The sequence below is a fragment of the Oryzias latipes genome, chromosome 14, assembly GCF_002234675.1.
Source record: "Oryzias latipes chromosome 14, ASM223467v1".
Classification (NCBI taxonomy): domain Eukaryota; kingdom Metazoa; phylum Chordata; class Actinopteri; order Beloniformes; family Adrianichthyidae; genus Oryzias; species Oryzias latipes.
The window spans coordinates 20,398,904-20,417,802 of record NC_019872.2 but is presented as its reverse complement, the minus strand read 5'-3'; the positions used below and the strand labels follow the sequence as shown (position 1 = coordinate 20,417,802).

General features: G+C 42.2%; 1 protein-coding gene and 1 non-coding gene across 7 annotated transcripts in view; one reads left to right on the top strand and one right to left on the bottom strand.

Moving 5' to 3' along the window:
- mir142 (microRNA 142) lies at window positions 1–104 on the top strand. The gene has a single exon (NR_107175.1). It is a non-coding gene; the product is annotated as a microRNA 142 (primary transcript).
- A 308-nt stretch (window positions 105–412) lies between these two features.
- The window catches only part of tspoap1 (TSPO associated protein 1), a 75,736-nt gene continuing 57,249 nt past the window's right edge, over window positions 413–18,899 (bottom strand). For 4 of the 6 annotated variants that reach the window (XM_020709024.2, XM_020709026.2, XM_020709031.2 and 1 more), the window contains 12 exons: window positions 17,245–17,637; window positions 15,244–15,399; window positions 14,244–15,014; window positions 12,715–12,802; window positions 8,811–8,947; window positions 8,560–8,728; window positions 7,823–7,891; window positions 7,308–7,355; window positions 6,719–6,834; window positions 5,451–5,522; window positions 5,248–5,367; window positions 413–4,901 (listed from right to left, as the gene is read on the bottom strand). In XM_020709024.2, the coding sequence (XP_020564683.1) occupies window positions 4,596–4,901; window positions 5,248–5,367; window positions 5,451–5,522; window positions 6,719–6,834; window positions 7,308–7,355; window positions 7,823–7,891; window positions 8,560–8,728; window positions 8,811–8,947; window positions 12,715–12,802; window positions 14,244–15,014; window positions 15,244–15,399; window positions 17,245–17,637 (2,445 nt within the window). In that variant the 3' untranslated portion in view covers window positions 413–4,595. The remainder of the gene's footprint in view (window positions 4,902–5,247; window positions 5,368–5,450; window positions 5,523–6,718; window positions 6,835–7,307; window positions 7,356–7,822; window positions 7,892–8,559; window positions 8,729–8,810; window positions 8,948–12,714; window positions 12,803–14,243; window positions 15,015–15,243; window positions 15,400–17,244; window positions 17,638–18,899) is intronic. The other 2 variants (XM_020709029.2, XM_020709030.2) reach the window with 2 other exon arrangements.

The following is an 18,899-nucleotide window of genomic DNA, read 5'->3' as shown; positions in this document are numbered from 1 at the left end:
TGGTGGATGTACAGTGCAGTCATCCATAAAGTAGAAAGCACTACTAAACTCCTTGCCAAAGTGTAGTGTTTCCTACTTTATGGATGAGTGTACTGTTGGCTTCAGGGAGAACGGCGGCCCGGCATGGCGGCGGCACAGGAAGTCCAAAAAGAGGAAGCTGCTTTGTCTTAGCAGGCCACACATCTCCCAGAGTGTTGAAGACATCAGTTCACATGGGTGGAGTGTGGCGCTGAGCGAAGCTCGCTGCTCTTTCTCCTATTTAAAAAAAAACAACTTCATCTTCACCTGTCCTGAAAATATACTGATGATGGTGTGTTATTTATTGGCAGTACATGAAATAAAGACAAAACCTGTGAAGAAAATAAGTCCTGTTTCTTGTTTTCTTTACTGAGAGAAATACACAACACAATCATTTTCTGTGAAAATATATATTCTTTATTTTGGTAAAAAGGTCAGTATCCAAAGAAACCATCACAAAGTCTCGGCAGAGTCCGTTACAGATTCCGATGCTAGTCCTCCGTCAACACTGATCAGACATGCAAAATAAAACCACATGAAATCTGAAGAGAGTATGAACAAAATTATTTACAGATTCCAAAAACAGTAATAAAAACATTCATGGAATTTATAGAAAGCCTCATATTACAGTGGTTTTCTATAATGAATGCAGAAAAGCAAACACAAGGAAACAGCTCTGCGATCAGTGCTGTCGACGTTCATTACAGTTCACACACACACACACACACACACAAGTCCTAACATCTGCATCGACCAGCCACGACCTAAATATTGTAGACAAGTCTGACAGCAACACAAATAAGGCCAAATATGGGTATAAGATGTGTATGCATGCATTCAGCAAACTTCCTGTAAACATGTTAAGACTAATAAAGTTTGTGATGTAAGGCTAAATATGATCAGCTAGGCTAAAACACTTCCTACACGCTGCTATCGGCTCCACAGAGCAGCTACACAGCAGCTACACAACTACGTGTGCGTTAAAGGCCGTTGAATACAAGATCATTACACATATTTGCTGCACATTTCGGCAATTTTGGAGCGTCTGTCCCTTCTTGAAAAGTAAAAAAAAAAAAAGAAAGAAAGAAAACATAAGTACAATATACAGTACTGCCTTTGACTTGCCTCTATCCCGGCTAATTCGGTCTAAAGTGTCTTCAAAAAGCCCAACCTTTCTTGGCATCATCGTGCTCCCTTTAGGTTTAGCTCATAAATTAAAACATGACAACCATCGGCTTCCATCGTCAACCTAATTACAAAAGTATGCAGAAAATCTCCCACAACCCTGTGAAAATGGACTCTTATCGCTATGGTAACAAGCAAAGCACCAAACATTTTGGCATATTCTGCTGCTGATGGCCAGCTGGAGTCAACAGGTGGTTCAGCACTGACGGGGAACAACGAAGTTAAGACCTGAGAAGTTCCCCATCAGCCACGTATCAAAAAAAGAATGACACGACGGTTACAAAAAGCTAAAAGGCCTACATTACACATCTGCATCCACCTTCACCACACCGGCTGTGTTCTAGCAAACGCTCTCAAGGTGATGAAGTACTGCTCTGATGTTGTCCTCTGGCAGTTCATCCACTGCATGAAGTATTGCTGAAGTTTTACTGTTTAAAACATTCCACTTGTTTAGTGCAAATGTGTGCATGATAAACACAACAATGCATGAATTCAGATGCATGGTTGTAACACCGTTGTGTCTGCTCCAGTGCTTATGTACTGCAACTTCATCTCCCAGCTCCACCTCATGAGACGAAAGAGAAGAAACGTCAACGAGGAGCCTGACTGAAGAGTCGCAAAAGTGCAAAGAACCAAACCTCCTTAGATCGGGCGGATTTTCCCACAAGTGAAATGTGTCACATCTGTTCAGGTACGGAGGAAATGGTTTCAGTCTAAAATTCAAAAAAATGAATTAAAAACCCTTTAAGTGGTTTCCAAAAAGGAGAGTGGGATTTTTTTTTTCTTTAACGGTTCTTCAACAATTTAGTCACAAATACATCTTTACCTCCAAATTTCACCGAAAATAAAGCACACATCCTATTGTGGGCCTATTTTGGAATGAACACAAATTGGCAAATAAAAAAAACTCTCCCAAGTTAAATGTCAATAATTAAAAAAATACTGCTGGTTTAATTTTAATTATAAGAATTAGAAAAATGTTAAAACAAAAAAACCACTAAAGATATCTTTCTTCAATCAATACTATGTGTAGACAAAGAACATGTCATCTCTAAATTTCCATTTCATATTCTTGTGTCACAACCATTGACTGTATGAGAAAACTGGACTGAGTGAGTGCGCCATCCATAGGAAATGACTTATTTTAAGCCCAAAGCAAATGAAGTCAATTCAGTCGCCATTGTTATGGCAACCACACTCTAGCTAACCAGGAGTGAGCTTGTTGGAAGTCCACATCCCTACCATTTGAAAGCAGACAACACAAAATCTGACAATCAACGTGAGACCACCTACTTTTATCTGATTAGTTAGTTTATAACTTGAATAACTCACACTACTCACAAAACATGTCAATGAAATAAATTAAGTTTCAGAGCAAGAATGATTATTCTGACCAATATAATGACAGCTGTCTGTTTCTCTATAGAAGTCTATAAAATTTTGGCTTCTTGGATCCAGCAGGAACTTCTTGTTTGGACACCAGGGGGGCGGGGTCACTCAGTCCACTTTTCATATACAGTCAATGGTCACAGTTCAGAAATCCTCAGATGAATTCAGGAACTTTACTTGGATGGCCTCACCTGAAGTCACAATTTGTAAAATTATATTGATTTACTGTTTCCAAATAATATTTCTATTGTTGCTAGAGCTGCCTGCTGACCACAGACACAACTGTATGTTTGTATCAAAAGGTTCTACACAAAGCTCATGCAGCAGGTACACCTCCCCGAGTTTACATCTATACCTACTTAACCGCTTTCTGCTAGCTTATGCATTGTTTCATAGCCAACACCGTAGCATAAAGCTTACGCTCCCTCCATGTGTCAATCAACATTTGAGGAAAAACACTCACATCAACTGGGACGGTCTCTTTAGAGAGCTGGGTAATAATACATATACTATGCATCAGAATCAAGTTTGGTATTGTAGTAGTTTGCAAAGAAAGTTTTTCACATTTGAAATGTCTAAACAGGAATATTTGTACAGTGGTGCACACCTGGGAACAACAGTAACAAAGCTACGGGTGCGTTCACACAGGGCTGTGTCCAAACCAGTTTCTTTTCTCTGATATGGGCAAGCCACAAGCTCCCTGCTCCTCCTGCCCCCTTTCACTGTAAGTTAGCGTGAGAGCATGTAAACAGAGAGCTCTCAACAGGAAAGGAAGCGGGCTTGTTCTGTACCAACAGTCCCGCCCACGACTACTGCCGCTCTGCAGAAACTGTCCTAAAGAAAAGGCATAATTAAAAGAACACCGGGAATTCTTTCAAAATAGATCGAAAGATGATCGGAGTGGGATTTTAAAAAACGTGTCATACAGATGACACGTTTTCCTGCGTTTTTTGCCTTTTAGGAGGGATCTCATTTGTTAAATATTCCACCAAAGAAGCGGCTGTTGTAAATGCATGGCGTTTCCACCAGGTTTGGTTCGTTCTTAAAAGTAGAGCGTGAAACTATTTCCCACATATTTAAACAGAGTTGGTCCGACTGTCTTTAGTGTGAAAGCATCAATGCAGAACGACAAACCTAACCATCTCTAGTTTAGAGGATCTCCACTGCAGGTCCTAGCTTTGAATTAACCCTCCTTGGGGAGCAGAAAGTCATTTTTGTGAACCAAAAACAGTTGGGCTACACAACTATCTGTAGACACATACATAGGAGCGCATGCACAAACACAAACCTGCCTGGTTCAGTACGTTCAGTTGGACTTGATGTTCTGGCTTTCACAGCCAGTACACAAACAGCCAAATAGACCAAGAAACTGTGTCTAACAGGGACCTAGCAGTATGCAGCCAGGGAAAAGTAGTGAACAGTACTGGCTCGGGGTGTAACGGTAGACGTAGTTGGACCGAACTGTTAAGCTACGCGCAATTTTGGTTCGGATGACTTTTGTACCGTTTCGGTTTTTCAATTTTTTTGTTTGTTTATTTTCCTCCCCCAAATGTATTACCTTTCCGCCGAGCCGGAACTAATATTAATGTTTCACCGAGATGCTTAATGGTGTCTGCGCTCGGGTGTGCTGCTCAGTTCGCCGGAACAGTAATGAAAACGGTTTCCTCTGAAAGAAGGGAGACTGGTTCTTTTATTAACCAGCTCTGGAGGCTCTGAGGGTCCGAACGGAGAAGTGACTCCCGAAGGAAGATCTCTGCTCTCCATTAGACTCTTGCTAGAGGGTTTTTCCTCTTTGTTCCCACTGACTTTTTAGGTATTCAGTGCATTGGACATGCAGCTCTGCATGCTCACATGATGCTAATGTCTCATAAAATTCGTTAAACAGCTCGTCAAGCAGCGCTCTAAGGCAAGTGTATTTTTACAGACGGCTTATGCGTCAGACATGCTGAGAGTGCAGAGAGCAAAAGTGCTTCCAGTGTTCTCCATTAATTCACAGTTCTGATTCATTCTTTCTTACTGGATCCAAGCTTTCTGAACAGCTTCTTGCCTTTGGAGAAAAAGCCTTTCTTCTTCTTTGCTTGTGCAGAGCAGTCCGCTGGTGCGGGGCTGTCTGATGGAAGCGGAGTTGGAGAAGAGCAGCAGACTGCCACATTGGCTGGACCTGCTGGAGGGTCTGGGTCTGACGAAGTGCTCGTGGTGGGATTCAGTTGTGTGGCCTCACTCCTGCTCGGATGTGGAGCTTCACTCTGTGGATTCGGAGTCTCTTCTAGTGATGGGGGACCAGAACCTTGTGGTTCTGTTGAGGTGTCCTACAGCAGAAAAACAGTTTGAGAATGCTCCTGGATTGTGCCACCGCAGGGAATTCTTTTTCTCCACAACACAGGTGCAGGAGGCAACGGAGGGTCTAGTGTGGAACTACAGCTATGTGGGCGCGGGTGGTGGTGTAACCAGGTGGAGGGGGAAGTTCACTAACATCTAAAAACACTTACAATCATGTCTCAAAGTGTACGGATCGTTTTTGCTTCTGCAAAAACATACAAATGGCATGCAGGAAGTAGAAAAAAATGACAGAATAATTAAAACTCAGAAAAAAACATGCATAAAAATATGAAAACTCCAAACTCTTCGTGGCGACAAAGAGAAAGGCTACTCCACCTGTGACTCTTTCTTGGGGTCGGGAGCGGGCGGAGCACAGGCTGCTTCTGCTGGAGCTTCATCTGGAAAAGCCTGCAGGAAGTTGGAGGGCACTAATCCTCTGTGTCCATTCAAGTCTCCCTGATAGACGCAACCATTCATTTGATTAAACATCGTTTTATTTGACATGTTTTAAACAAATAAAAGGTTGTTTAATGTCTCACATAGAAGAAGCCGTCTTCATCCATATCGCCAAACACATGAATGACGTCTCCAGCACTGAAAGTCAGTTCAGCCTGCGTCCCAACAAGAAGAGAATGAGTGCACAACAGAGACCCCAAAACAGCAAAAACCCGAACCTTTGACTGCAAATGAGAACTGGACTGAGTGTGAAAAGTTGAATTCAAGCTCCAACCAAATTAAGTCCATTTAGTCACCATTTTTTTGGAATATGGGCGCTGCCTTGTTGGAGTCAGACATTGTAAGGAACTAGGCTTTAAGCTGCGCAATAAGCATATCGCAAAAGATTGCGAAAATTGCAATAAATGGTTATCTTAAATGTGCTAAAACAATCTTATGGCAGCTTGAAGTATTTACGAATCAAATAAATCCATTCATGCATTTGACCAATCGGATGGACCCTTTGATGTCGTTGACCAATCTGAGGGAGCTCTTTTATGTTAGATGTTCGCCACCTATGTAGACTAGAGTCATTTGGGGTATAACTTTTAAACTGTTGCAGGGAAATGGAAATTCCGTTTTTGGTTGTTTTGCCATTTGTTCACATACCGCAAGTTCTATCGTCATCGCAATATTGATCATAAATATCGCATATCACGAGTTTTCCTCATATCGTGCAGCCCTGTAAGGAACTATGATTTGAGTTGCTCCGAGTCAGTGTTTCTATGACAACCACCTTCTCCAAACAGGAGTGAGCTTGTTGGAAGTCCACAGCACTAATGCTACGTACACACTGGTCCGCCACCTACAGAAAAAGGGACATAAAAACATGCGTAGCAACGCATGGACACAAGAGTTTCTAAAAGCAGAAGCCTGAAATGTGTATTTACCCAAGTTTACATAGATTTTCCACTAGAAGTGGTCGCTTGAATGAATATGGCAGAGATCAGTATGAGAATAGCACTTCCCACTTAAAAACGGGCTACACAAAAGCTGCCAATCAAACACTTCGAACGTTCAAAACAAGACCACATACTTTTATTAAGGCATCTGATTGGTCAATTTAAAACTTGAACTACAGAAAAAAAAAAAAGAGGATTATCAAGAACATGTTAAAAAATGAATCAGATCAAGACTGGTTATTCTGACAATTAGAATGACTGAGTAACAGCTGTTTATTTCCCTACGGAAATCTATTTATTTGGCTTCTTGGAACCAGCGGGTACTTCCTGTTTGGAACACGAGGAGGGAGGGGTCCCTCAGTCCAGTTCTCATTTACAGTCAATGACCCAAACTCATGTGTGAGCAGGACCTCAATGTCAGTGTTGGGTGAGCTTTCGCGGGGATCATAATCAAAGATGGCGATCATCCTGCGAGCCCCGGAGGCTGGTTTCCCTGTGACTGTGGGCGGGGCGGCCTGGCAGGGCTCTGCGGGTCAAACAGACGAGATCAATTCTTACAGCTATAACCCTTATCAGCATGTGAGGCTGGCCTCCAGCATCATACTAAAACCTGCACTGTTAGGCCTGAATGGAAGAGATTAGAGGTGAAAGTTTGCTTTTAGGCCTCGTGATAGAAACGGAAGCAAACCGGCTGTGAAACACTGTTTAGTTATTGATGCCTCTGGAACTGTGAAATGAAAAGGAGTTAGAAATAAAGAAAATAAAATAAAAATAAAGTTAGAAATAAAGACTTCATCAGTGCTTTTTTTTCTTTTCTCCAAACATTCAAACTCTAACATGGATGGATGAAGATGAGAATGCTGATTTTGAAAAGAAAACAAATCTGCTGGAGAAAAAGACGGAGCAGAAGATGAAGGCAGAAAGTCGCAGGTGAAGGCATGCTGTCCTGAAGCGGTGGCGTCTTCATGCAGAAACAAACTGAAGAGGTTTGCTACAAACCTGGACCGCAGGAGTCTACGCTCTCCTCCTGGAGCGCTGCAGACTCCACTGAAAGAGAGGAGGTAAGGGGGGAAAGAGCATGAGCAACACAGCAGAATGACACGAGGGCAAAACCCTGTTATGACAGTGGAAGAACAACACCAAGTCATGGGTGAAGATCAGGAAGGACAGGTGTGGCACAGAAGCAGGGCAATGGAACAACCAGGAATTCATCAGAAAGGCTCTTGTTGGGTTCACATTGTGTGCTACTTTTAACATTTGGGAAGCTTTTGTCAAATTTGAGTGTAGAAAGAACTGTTGTTAAGGCGTAAGTCTAAAAAACAGACTTGGGGTATTTGACAAAAGTCTACTTTCACCAGAGGACTTACTCATTTCGTTCATATTTTCCCACAGTGCATGGAAGATGTTTAGTTTAGTAAAAACATTATTTTTAATAATAAAAGTTAAAAAAAAAAAGCAAACCAGAGAGGAGAAGAAAGGAGAGGAGGGAAGCCGCATTCTGCAGCGTGACACACCTTTCTTTGATCGTCTCGGTTTCGGCGGTGGGACAGGGCGGCGTGGAAGCTGAGCATGTGTGCGAGTGCCTTAATGGAGTTTATAGACACCAACAAAGACGACAACAGAAACCAAACCAAAAAAAAAAACAGGTGTAACTTCTTTTTGAGAGAAGTAGACCAGACACAGTTGACAATGAGAAGCGACAGCAGCAAGAAAAGTGGAAGTGAAAAGGTTAAAGCATCTGAAAGGGCTGCTCTGGGTAAAAGCAGGAAACAGAAGCAGAGTGTTAGCTGGGATTGTTGCCATCCAGATGCACATTTGGAATTAAGGTTCAATTTTTCACTGGAAGACAAAAGTCAATGGCTAATAAATGAAAATTCCACACCAACGTTACACAGGGAGCAAAAATACACTTAAAATGAAACCAAAATGAATGCTTTTAACTCTATATAATGGAATATTTTAAGCCACCAGTGACTGATTTCATTAAGCAAAAAAAATGTTTTCAAATATTTGCTTTTATTAAGTAAATAAATATCAAGAAGACCTCCCACTGTTCCTAAAACAATTAATTTTGTTTAATCAGTAAAGCTTATTTTATTGTGAACAAAAAAGCTAATTTCACTTACCACTTAAACACAAAAGCAGTAACTTATGGGTAAAGCATCACATTTTACAGACAACAGTGCAACACCTTTGAAGTGAAAACAGAAACACAGAAAAGACTGTTACACCTCAACCAATCATCACGCACCGATTTTCTCCATGGAAGTGGCCGTGGACAGGAATCCCTGCTGCAGCAGCTGCTGCCGGGTCTCCTCGTCCTCCACCTGGATCTCAGACACCATGTTACACGGCACAAAGCCCACGTGGCCGGCCGACTCCCCGCGGTAGAAGCCGTCTGCGTCCTTATCTCCATAAACCTGCGAAAAGGAAGGGCGAGAATTCAGCTGCTGAGCTGAACCATCAACACAAAAGGAGGCGCACAGCAGACTCAGGGCATACTTTAATGATCTGTCCCTCACTGAAGGGCAGCTCCTCCTCAGCAGCATCAGGGTTAGGGGACATGCTGGCAGGATCGTACGGGAAGAGTGCCACAAAGATGCGAACATCACCGTCTCCTTTTATCTTTGGTGATTCACCTGTTTGAACAAACACAAACAGACATTTGTACAAATGAAACCCAAAAAGATTATAAATCATTAACTGAATTAATTCAATTTCTTGCATTTTTTTTCATAAAGGACATAGAAACACAGCAATTCACGGTCCAACTTCAAATGTCCTTTTTTGCTCCACTGGGTTAATGTAACTATTGGATTGGTGATCTGCTGGTATTTTTCACCTTATCTACACAACCAAGCAGCAGCCAAAGGCTTTTTTCATTCCCAATGACTGTATAAGAGAACTGGACTGAGCAACCCCTTCCCGCACAGCATTTCAACCATCCAACCAAAATGCCATAGTTCTGTAGAGAAATAAACAGCTGTTCCTCAGCCATTCTCTCTTTATCAGAATAACCATTCTTGCTCTGATACCTTTCTTTTTGAAACACGTTCCTGCTAATCCTACTTTTTTTCATAAACTGTCCAATCAATAAAAGTATGTAGTCTTACATCAAATGTTCTAAACTTTTGATTGACAGACTCTCCCGAGCCCGCTTTCACGTAGTGGACTTCCAACAATATTCCTGCATCCACTCTTCCTGATTAGCAAGAGTGGTTGCTATAGAAACAATGACTTGGGCCACCTCGGAATATTCATTGCTTACTGACAATTTCTGGTTCCAACATGGCGGTGTCTGTATCCCAAAAAAATGACGAATGAATTGAGTCCATTTGGTTTGAGCTGAAAGTAAACCATTTTCATTGGGTGACGTCACACTCACCCTACCCCGAACTCAAAATACAGCCAATGGTTATTCTGCAGGTCCTAATGCTCGATTCCAGCGTTTCATGATTTTATTTAGAGCAAATTCTACTTGAATTCAGTATCAGCTGATACTAAGCAGTTCATTTAAAGAAAGTTATGTGAAACCAAGAAGTAACATCCTAAAGATTGATGAATAAGCGACTGTTCTTGTTTTCACGGATACTTCCAGCTTCCAAGCTCATCAAAAATATTAAGTTGCTTTTAAACGTGTTTTCCAATTTAGACAATGAATAAAAAAAATAAAAAAATGGATATCTCTGGGAACCCTCTCCAGAACTCCTCTTAAAACTATAACTAGGAGCCAAAGTCAGGAGGATCCATGTGCAGGTCTTTATTGAGGACACATGGAGAGGTAGGCGGCTGGCAGACGTGGGTCAGAGACGGTCAAGAGTCGAAGATCAGGCAGAGGCAGATGGTGGAAGAATGCTCAGAATTGTAGGCCAGAGACACAAACAAGAAATCTCAAAACTGCTGAGAGTGATTGCTGATGGGAAACACCTGTGGGGCTCCTGGGAATGTCAGCAGGGGCAGATGGGAAGTGGAGTTTGGAGAAACAGGGAGTGATAGTCCTCTTGAGGAATTTCTCTGTCAAATTTTATTAATATTTTATGTGTTTTCTTTTAGGTAAAAACAGTTTTTAGTTTGTTTTCAAAATAAGAACTCCATGTTTTGTTGATGAAAGTTCCACCTTTGTCCAGTTTCATTCACTAACTGTGTGAACACAGTTTTTCTTAACCAAACGAAATTGGAACATAAAATAAAAAAAATAAAACAACAATATTTAATAAAAACACGAAGCCGAACTGAATAAGTACCTAGGCAGTTGTTGTGATCCCCAATACCACATGTTCCTGTTTAAAACAATAAATAGACCAGTTCACGTTCAAAGGTTGAGACCTCATCAGACGGCAAACATGGCGACCGCTAAGTCAAAACTTAGTGATTATGACACATTTTAAAATGCAAAAGTACAGAAACACCTGTGAAGGCGCGGTTTACCCATTGGTGGGTCAGTTAACAAATTAACACTTGCTTATGCAACAGGTGTGATGCAAATATCTCTCATCCCAACCAAGGGAGACAAAGAGAACTTGAGTTATGGATGCAAAGATTTGACAGCTCAATGAACTTCAGAATTCATACTGATAAGTCAGGATTTTAATTACATGACAGTTGTCTCTTTAATATTAGGCATACATGATACACTACTTCAATATATTACAGATCTATATTCCAGGCAGAAGACAAAATATGCCATCATAAGTATCTTTGATTTGTTTAATTCAATAAAGGTATACAGTATTCTTCTATTTCTTTACAGATTAGAAGGCTGGAGGAAATGTCTCCGTATTGATGGAAAACAATGACCACATCCTCTCACAGATTTACAGACCCACTCCGATCCTCTTATGAGGATCCTATTATTGTTACTTTTTAATATTCAATTGCAAATGTTGGCAAAAAGGTTCACCTGAATGCAATCTTTCCCCATCCATTCTACAAGAAGTCAACACCCGTTGTAGCATTTAAACACAACAGTAGCCCAAAACAAGCCCTTGCCTTCTGCCACTGTTGATTTTTGCACGTTTTTGCGGTTTTAGCCCTTCGACTTTTCCCAGAATCCATGCACACTGGCATATCTGTGAACTGGTCTATAGACTTCAATGTTGACTGATTGACTTTATAATGTTTACGGTATTTTCCTTCTGGCATTAATCCAATCTTTGCATGAGTGTGTTCACACTAAAGTTGCAGACTTTCAGCTGCTCCAATCAGTCAGTCGCGTGACTGAAGCTAAGAGCATTTAAGGAAAGTGAACAGTCGAATAACCTGCTGAAGTTCAGACTGTGTGACAGCTCACAGTCAGGTTCTCACAGGAGGGAATTTAAGGTTCCCCTAAGCCACATGGTTCCAGTTAGGAGACAGCCACTTGAGAAAGTTCCACATTTTTAGTAGATCTTGATCCAACTATTTATATTGCCGGTACTAATATTTTAGGCAAACAGTAATTTTTATTCCAACATACAAAAACAGGAAGGTCATGCTTTGCTACTGCAGATACTGCTTACACCTCCCCCACACATTGCTAACTGTGCCACTGCTATTAGCAGTGTTCACTGAGCACCTGCCCTTAAAAGAGGTAATCAAGCTAAACCACTGATCCTAAGCTGCGTGAGCCGTTTGACAAACGTGGGCTCCGGTGATCTGCAGCACGGCAAACAGTGTTTGATCAATGCTTAAAACTCAGCGCCAGGACGGTCATTCACAGCACGCCCAGGAAAGAGGAGGGGAAATGTCTTCCTCGCCATAGATCACGTAAAAGCAAGGCTGGAACTTGGGCTTGTAGCTTCATGTCGGTTCACAGACAGTAAATTATGATAATGACGAATTGGAGGGTCTGTGGTCGACTCTAATAGGCCAAACTCTGGATCTGAAAATCTGATTAGCTGGACTCAGCCCATCTGTGACAAAAGTCACAGTAACGCCACTCACACACTTTCACATCCTCTACGTTATCAAAGAGACGCAAAATAACTTCTGTCGTTGTGCACGTGTGTGTGTGTGTGAATTTCAGCGTGTAGTCAACAGTGTGAATGACTGCAGAGTTACACGGGTATAAAGTTACTCTAATGGGGGAAGGTGGGGAGCTTTGCTGGCTAAACGAGGTTACTATTTTAATGTCTGTCACTTCCTCCTGTCATGACAAGCCACTTTGGGTTAAGCCGGTTCTCAGCTTAGCAGCCTCTCTCCCACTTCTCCACTGAAGCTAGAGCACCTCCTTCTGCCTGACAACCCCTCCCCTCTTAGTGCACAGCGTGCTAATCTTGCTGCCTCCATGTGAGCGAGGGAGGCTTGCCAAATGAAACTGTGTCAGCATCTCCTCATGCAGTTCCACTGCAGCTTTTGGCTTGGAAAAGGGAAAGTACCCAGATGGAGAGGTGATACAAAGAAAGATGGGGGAAAAAAAGGTTTTGACCTTTGGGTGTTTTGGTGGCTTTACCAGACAGCTCTGCCTGGCTGGTCCACGGTGGAGCTGCCACAGCTGGAGGGATCAGGCTGGGATCCTGTAAAGACCAGAAGAAGGAACAATATCCAAATCACATTGAGGATGAGGAGGGAGTGCGATATGAAGCTTTAGTTGTTTTTTAAAACTAGATTCATGCCTTAGTCATGACTGGCCTTATGGGTGGATACAGGTCGTCTTCGGGGGGAACAATGGGCAAACTTTTACAGGACACACAGGTGCACACAAAATGTCAAGGTCGTAGAGAAGTAGTTGAGCTTTTAAAACCAAAATATTTATTAACTTTTTAAGGACGACAGGTCTAAGCGAACACTCAAACAAGATATAAAGGCAAGTAAGGGTGAAATAGGTGAGACCCAGGCACCTTGTTTGGATTTTTTTAATTTTCAACCCCCTAAAACCTGCACACTGCACAAGGTGTCCTTTGACGCCATTCAATTAATAAGGCTGCGATCTTTGGGTGCACCGTGCATGCAGCCTGACGATTAGAACTGAAGAACTTAGACAATCAGAGCGTAGTTTGTGTAGATTATCTATGTACCTATGGGCACTTACATTTCACATGCATGTAGCATTTAGCCAGGTCAGTAAGAAGCGATTGAACGCACCTTACTAATGGCTAACCTGCACATAGGGACATCATACGACAGTGCGTGGGACCTACTAATTCTAAAGTTACGTTCACATCGACCTCGGCAACGCGCGTTCAAGTGGCCACTTCCAATGAAGAGTCTATGTAAACGTGTGTAAATGCACATTTCGGGGGATTTGGAAGTGACGAATGGATAGTGTCACTCTTAATTCACGGAAGTGCCAACTGTTTGAAAATCAAACATGGAAAACATTAATAATTGCGGTTTGTGTATTTCATACATCGGAATGAAGCTGTGAAAGAAAAAAGCCTGGAGCAAGATCGTCCAGATTTGCACTGCATTCTTGAACATGAGTCAAATGCCCGGTGTATATGTAGCTTCACAAACACCACACACACAACAATCAAATGTTCCATTTTCATGACTTGAGGTGGCTGCACGGGCCACAAGAACTGCAAGACACACCAGCGCTGTCTACAACCCTCCACGGGCCCCTACAACCCGAAAAACTCCCAGCATCCCCCATAAGTATGCATGTGGCTAAGGCTTAATCCTCTACGCTAATTCACGACTCTGACATTTAGGTTGTTAGCAAGCACGTTCATGCGACACAACTTCATCAGGTTGGGACAAAAGATGTGCAATTTCTGATTTTGAGGACAATCTTAAAGCAGCAGGAGTGTATAAAGGTCGATGGAGAAGAAATATTTCAGCCAAAAATGCTGTCAAGTCTTCCAGACAGCCTTCCTCTGTCCACAGAGGCCATGGTGACGATGGAACGGTTAGCTAGTGGGGCACTATCCAACAAACAACTCTCAGGGGTAAATCCACACAGCCACAGGGGAAGGAACAACACAGCCGATGCAGCTACTCTGCAGTGAAGTTTACCGTTGGTTCAGCTTTGGGTCCTCTACGATGTGAAGGTCTGCAGTGCTCCACTGGAGCCCCTTCTACCCACCACTCAGAGCTCATCTGCTCCAGAACCACCTCCCCGGGGTTGTAATCTGCTGGCTCCTCTGTGTCTGTTCCATATTCCACATCAATCTCCATCCTTCGGCCAACTGGTGACTTCACACTTCGTACGGTTTTGCTGACGGGATAGGATCTTGGGGGAGTTGGGCCGGGGTCTGGAGGAACAGTTGCAGCGACGGCCATCTGACTCCTGAGCAAGGCCTCCCTCCTAAGGCGGTCCCCTAGCCCTCTGAGCAGACTTCTCTCTTTGCCAATGGGGGTGTGTTTGGGAGGAGGGTGGGCTGAAACCCGCCGGCTGGTGTGGCCCTCATACATACTTGAGTTTTCATCTTCAGGGTAACTGACTGTGTCGGTATAGTGCACCCTGTGCTGCGTCTTGGGCTTGACCTGCAGGGGTTCCTGTCTGAGGGCGAGGGATCTCAAGTCCCTGTTGAAGTGATGGTGGTGAGAGGGGTTGTGAGGGTTAGCATGGTGCTGGGGGGCATGATGATGACCGCTGTGATGAAGGTGGCTGTGTCCAGATCTAGCCTTTCTGCGGTGAGCCAAAGCCTCCTCCTGACTGCTGTCTTCCTCTTCTGTCACCTCAGCAATGCTAAAGAGCTGCTTGTTCTGGCAAACCTGAGGAGGCAACTTGAGGATTCTTTCTCTCGTCTCCTCTTCACTGTCTGGTGTTCCAAACTTGCAATGCTGCCGTGGCCATAGATGAAAGCATGCAAGGGTGAATAGGTGATGGTGGAAAATAGGGTAAACATCACAAACAAAGGAAGGGAATCCGGTCATGCAAAGAGAAAGAAAGAGCAACAAGAAAAAGAATCCAAATGAAACAAACACAGAGACAAACGAGATTTCAACTGCAAGCACCAAACTCAAAATAAACTCATGGAAAAAGAGATTTTTAAGATGCAAATTTCTTTACCCTGTTTGCTCCCACTGAGTATCCCCTAGGTTGTCCTTCTAGGAGATGGTCAGAGTAAAGGTCCTCCTCTTCTTCCTCCAGGATGTCTGACAGGTCTGAGCGGCTGTTGTCTGCATTATAATCACTGGGAGGCTCCTCAAAGCCTCTGCTGTAACTCTGTGGAACAAGGACATCAACATTTGAGGAAAAAAAGTCTTATTTAAGAGTTCTGACAACATGAATATAAAGGTTTTCTGTTGAAACTTAAAAAATATAGAAATATTTTTTGCTTTGTGTTTCTCTTATTATTATTAAAAGAGCTTCCAAAATCCTTTCTTAACTTTGCACTTCTTGATGCAACAGACTGTGGCTCTACTCAAACCCTTAATCTCAGAGTCCAGTGCCTCTGCACCACAGCTGAAGGGGAATATTATTTAAAACAGAGTATAATTAACATATGGGAAAGACCACTCCAAAAGACAAAAAGTCTTTGGTCTTTTCCCAAATCATTCTCAGTCGATTTTTAGCCAAAATAAAAAAAGTCTGTTGTTTTCTAGGACACAGTTTCTGCAAAGCGGCAGAAGCTCATCAGAGATTTGACTTATTTGCGTGCAGGACTGTTGGTGCAGAGTAAGCCCACCTGGACTTCCCATCATCCCTTTTGTTTTTGCTCTCTCCTGCTAGCTTCCAGCCCCTGCTGATTGTAGCTTTCATGTCACTGCTACAATCTTTTTTAAGCTGCCTTTTTTGTCTGCTCCTGATTAACAATGATTTGAATAAAGAAATACTAAGAAATGCAGTTTTAGGCATAATTTTCTTTCTATAAGTCCTTCATGTAGAAAACTGCGACAAGAACAAGGTAAAAATACCAAAAACACAATTTCCTTTGAAGTGGGGCTCTAAAGAGCTTTCAGATTACCAACGAACAAAAGTATTACCAGAGAAAAGTAACTAGACACTAGGAAAAAGTCTGGTTGTCTGTCATTTATACCCTCAAACAGGACAATTAGACGATGAATGTTTTAAAACGATGCAACTAAAAAAGTTTATCATGAAACCTCAAATATGGTTTAGACCGGGGGTGGACAAACCTTTTGACTTGTGGGTCAAAAAGGTTCTAAAATGTGACAGAAGGTCCGGACCAGGAGCACATGTGTGGAATATTTAGGTATTCCACCTCATAAAGAAAACCATAACATGGACTTTAGATTTAAACACGCTTTGATAAAAATAAAAGAAGTTAATATAAATATTTTAAAGGAGAACATTTTAGAGCTTTTATTTCAAAACGCAAACTTAGAGAAATGCTGTTTTTTTGGTGATGGAATGACCGAAAACTCAAAAAAAAACACACATCATCAGAAAAACTCACTGTGGTGAGTCTGTGGAGTGACTTATGGTGGAAACCAGACTTACAGGGAAAAAAAAACATTAATAATAAGGATTATCAGTATAATTTATTCCGGTTTGGCGGGCCAGATTAAATAGTTCATATGGCCCCAGGCTGTAGTTTGCCCACCCCTGGTTTTTATGATTTAGAACATTATACCGAAACCCCAGTTAGCTGATCATTCATAGAATTTAGCTAAAGCTAAATTATCTGGGTGTGGTACATGTACAAAGTTATTCAGTCTTTCAAAACCGTTTCTGGTAAAACAATACTTTCTTTGGCCTTTCAAAGTGCAAAGAAGAAATCTTTTAGACTGAATGACTTTAAACTCTTTTCTGTGGTGATGATTATAAGTCCACTCTTTCCCCCCCCCCCGACCATTTCAAAAGGAATTCTTTGTTCTATTTTGGCAGCTAAACATTGAATCAGCAAAGGAAAAAAAGGACACTACCTAAATTACTTGTAGTGTCACACACGAAGTTAAATTTTCAAACATTTAAACCTTTACAAAAAAAAAAAGACTAAACCATTACAAATAAAAAAAAAGAAGCCAAAGTGTCTAAGAAAAACTTGTAGAACTGTTGCTCTACAGGATTAAAGACTTTCTGTAAAAAATGATGTCAGTAAGATACCTGTTGTGTCCTGCAGTAAGCTGGATCTTGGTCCTGCCTCAGAAACTCCTCGATGGAAACCAGGCGAGTGTTCTCCAGCTCCTCCTCTACTTCCGACTCCAGTGGAGAAGTACTTGGTGGCCGGAGGATGTTGCTGCACTGAGGGTTCAGGAGGTCGGTGATCGGGGCTTTGGGTGGGGTAGGGATGCGCTCGGGCGTTGCGAACTTGGGGTCGCTGGGGTCCTCCATAAACTCTGTGATGGACGGGAAAGGGCGGATGGTTCCGGGACTGTCAGCATCTCTGCGAGGCTCTAACACCGGCGCTGGTGCTGCTGTTGGTGCTTGGGTGGGCGATGGTGCTGCTGCTGGACAGGCCTGAGGTGGTGTGCTGATGATGGATGTGGTCACGTTGACCTACATGGCAGACAGATACCATTATAATGTTGAAGACCCATTCTGATCATCTTTTGATCTATTTTCAAAGCGTTCTCACTGGTCTTTCAATTATAACTAATCAGTTTTTGGCCAAATTAAAAGAAAACATGTCGTTTTCTAGGACATAGTTTCTGCAGAGAAGCAAGAGTTATTAGAGATACACCTCTAAATTGTTGGTGAGACCGTTGGCGCAGAGCAACCTGCCTCCCCTAAGTATTCATGCAATTCTTTGTTTACCCACTTTCCTGCTAGCTTACAGCCCATCTCACATCCAAACTAACAAAAATAGTGAGCCATGTTGGAGCTATCCAGCCATACAGTCTTGATCTAGATTCCAGCTCAGACAAGAATAACAACAATGTACACGGATCTGTTCCTCTACAAGTGGATGCATCAGAATGGAGTGGAGCACGGAGCTTGTGGCAGCCGAGCGTATTTTCTACATTAAAATAAGTTCTTTTGAAAATGTCATTTTTTCCGTCAGCTTTTGATTCATAACTTTTTGAATATAGAAATACTCAGAAATGCATTCTTAAGGTTAATTTATCTACAGTGGGGTAAAAAAATGTTCAGTCAGCCATCAATTGTTCAAGTTCTCCCACCTAAAAAGATGAGAGAGGCCTGTCATTTTCATCATAGGTATACTTCAACTATGAGAGCGAAAATAAGAAAAAAAAATCCAGACAATCATATTATCTGATTTTTAAAGAATTTATTTGTAAATTATGGTGGAAAATTATTTATTTTTGCTCACCTACAAACAAGCTAGATTTCTGGCTTACAGACCTGTAACTACTTCTGTAAGAGGATCCTCTGTTCTCCACTCGTCATCTGCATTAATGGCACCTGTTTGAACTCATTATCTATATAAAAGACACCTGCCCACAACCTCAAACAGTCACACTCCACTGTGTTCAACACCAAAGAGCTGTCTAAGGACACCAAAAACCAAATAGTTGACTTGCAGCAGGTTGGGGAGACTGAATCTGCAATAGGTAAGCAACTTGGTGTGATTATTATTAGGAAATGGAAAACATACAAGACCACTGATAATCTCTCTCCATCTGCGGCTCCCCTCAAGAAGTCTGAAATGTGCGTATTTGTGCGCTTACACGGGCTTTTCACTGAAAGCGGTCACTCAAAGGCACATTTCCGAGCCAGGTTTGAACATAAACCAGGCTTGGTTAGTGTTTTGTATTTACCTCCACACACTGACCCTCACCTTTGTAGTCCACCGTTCA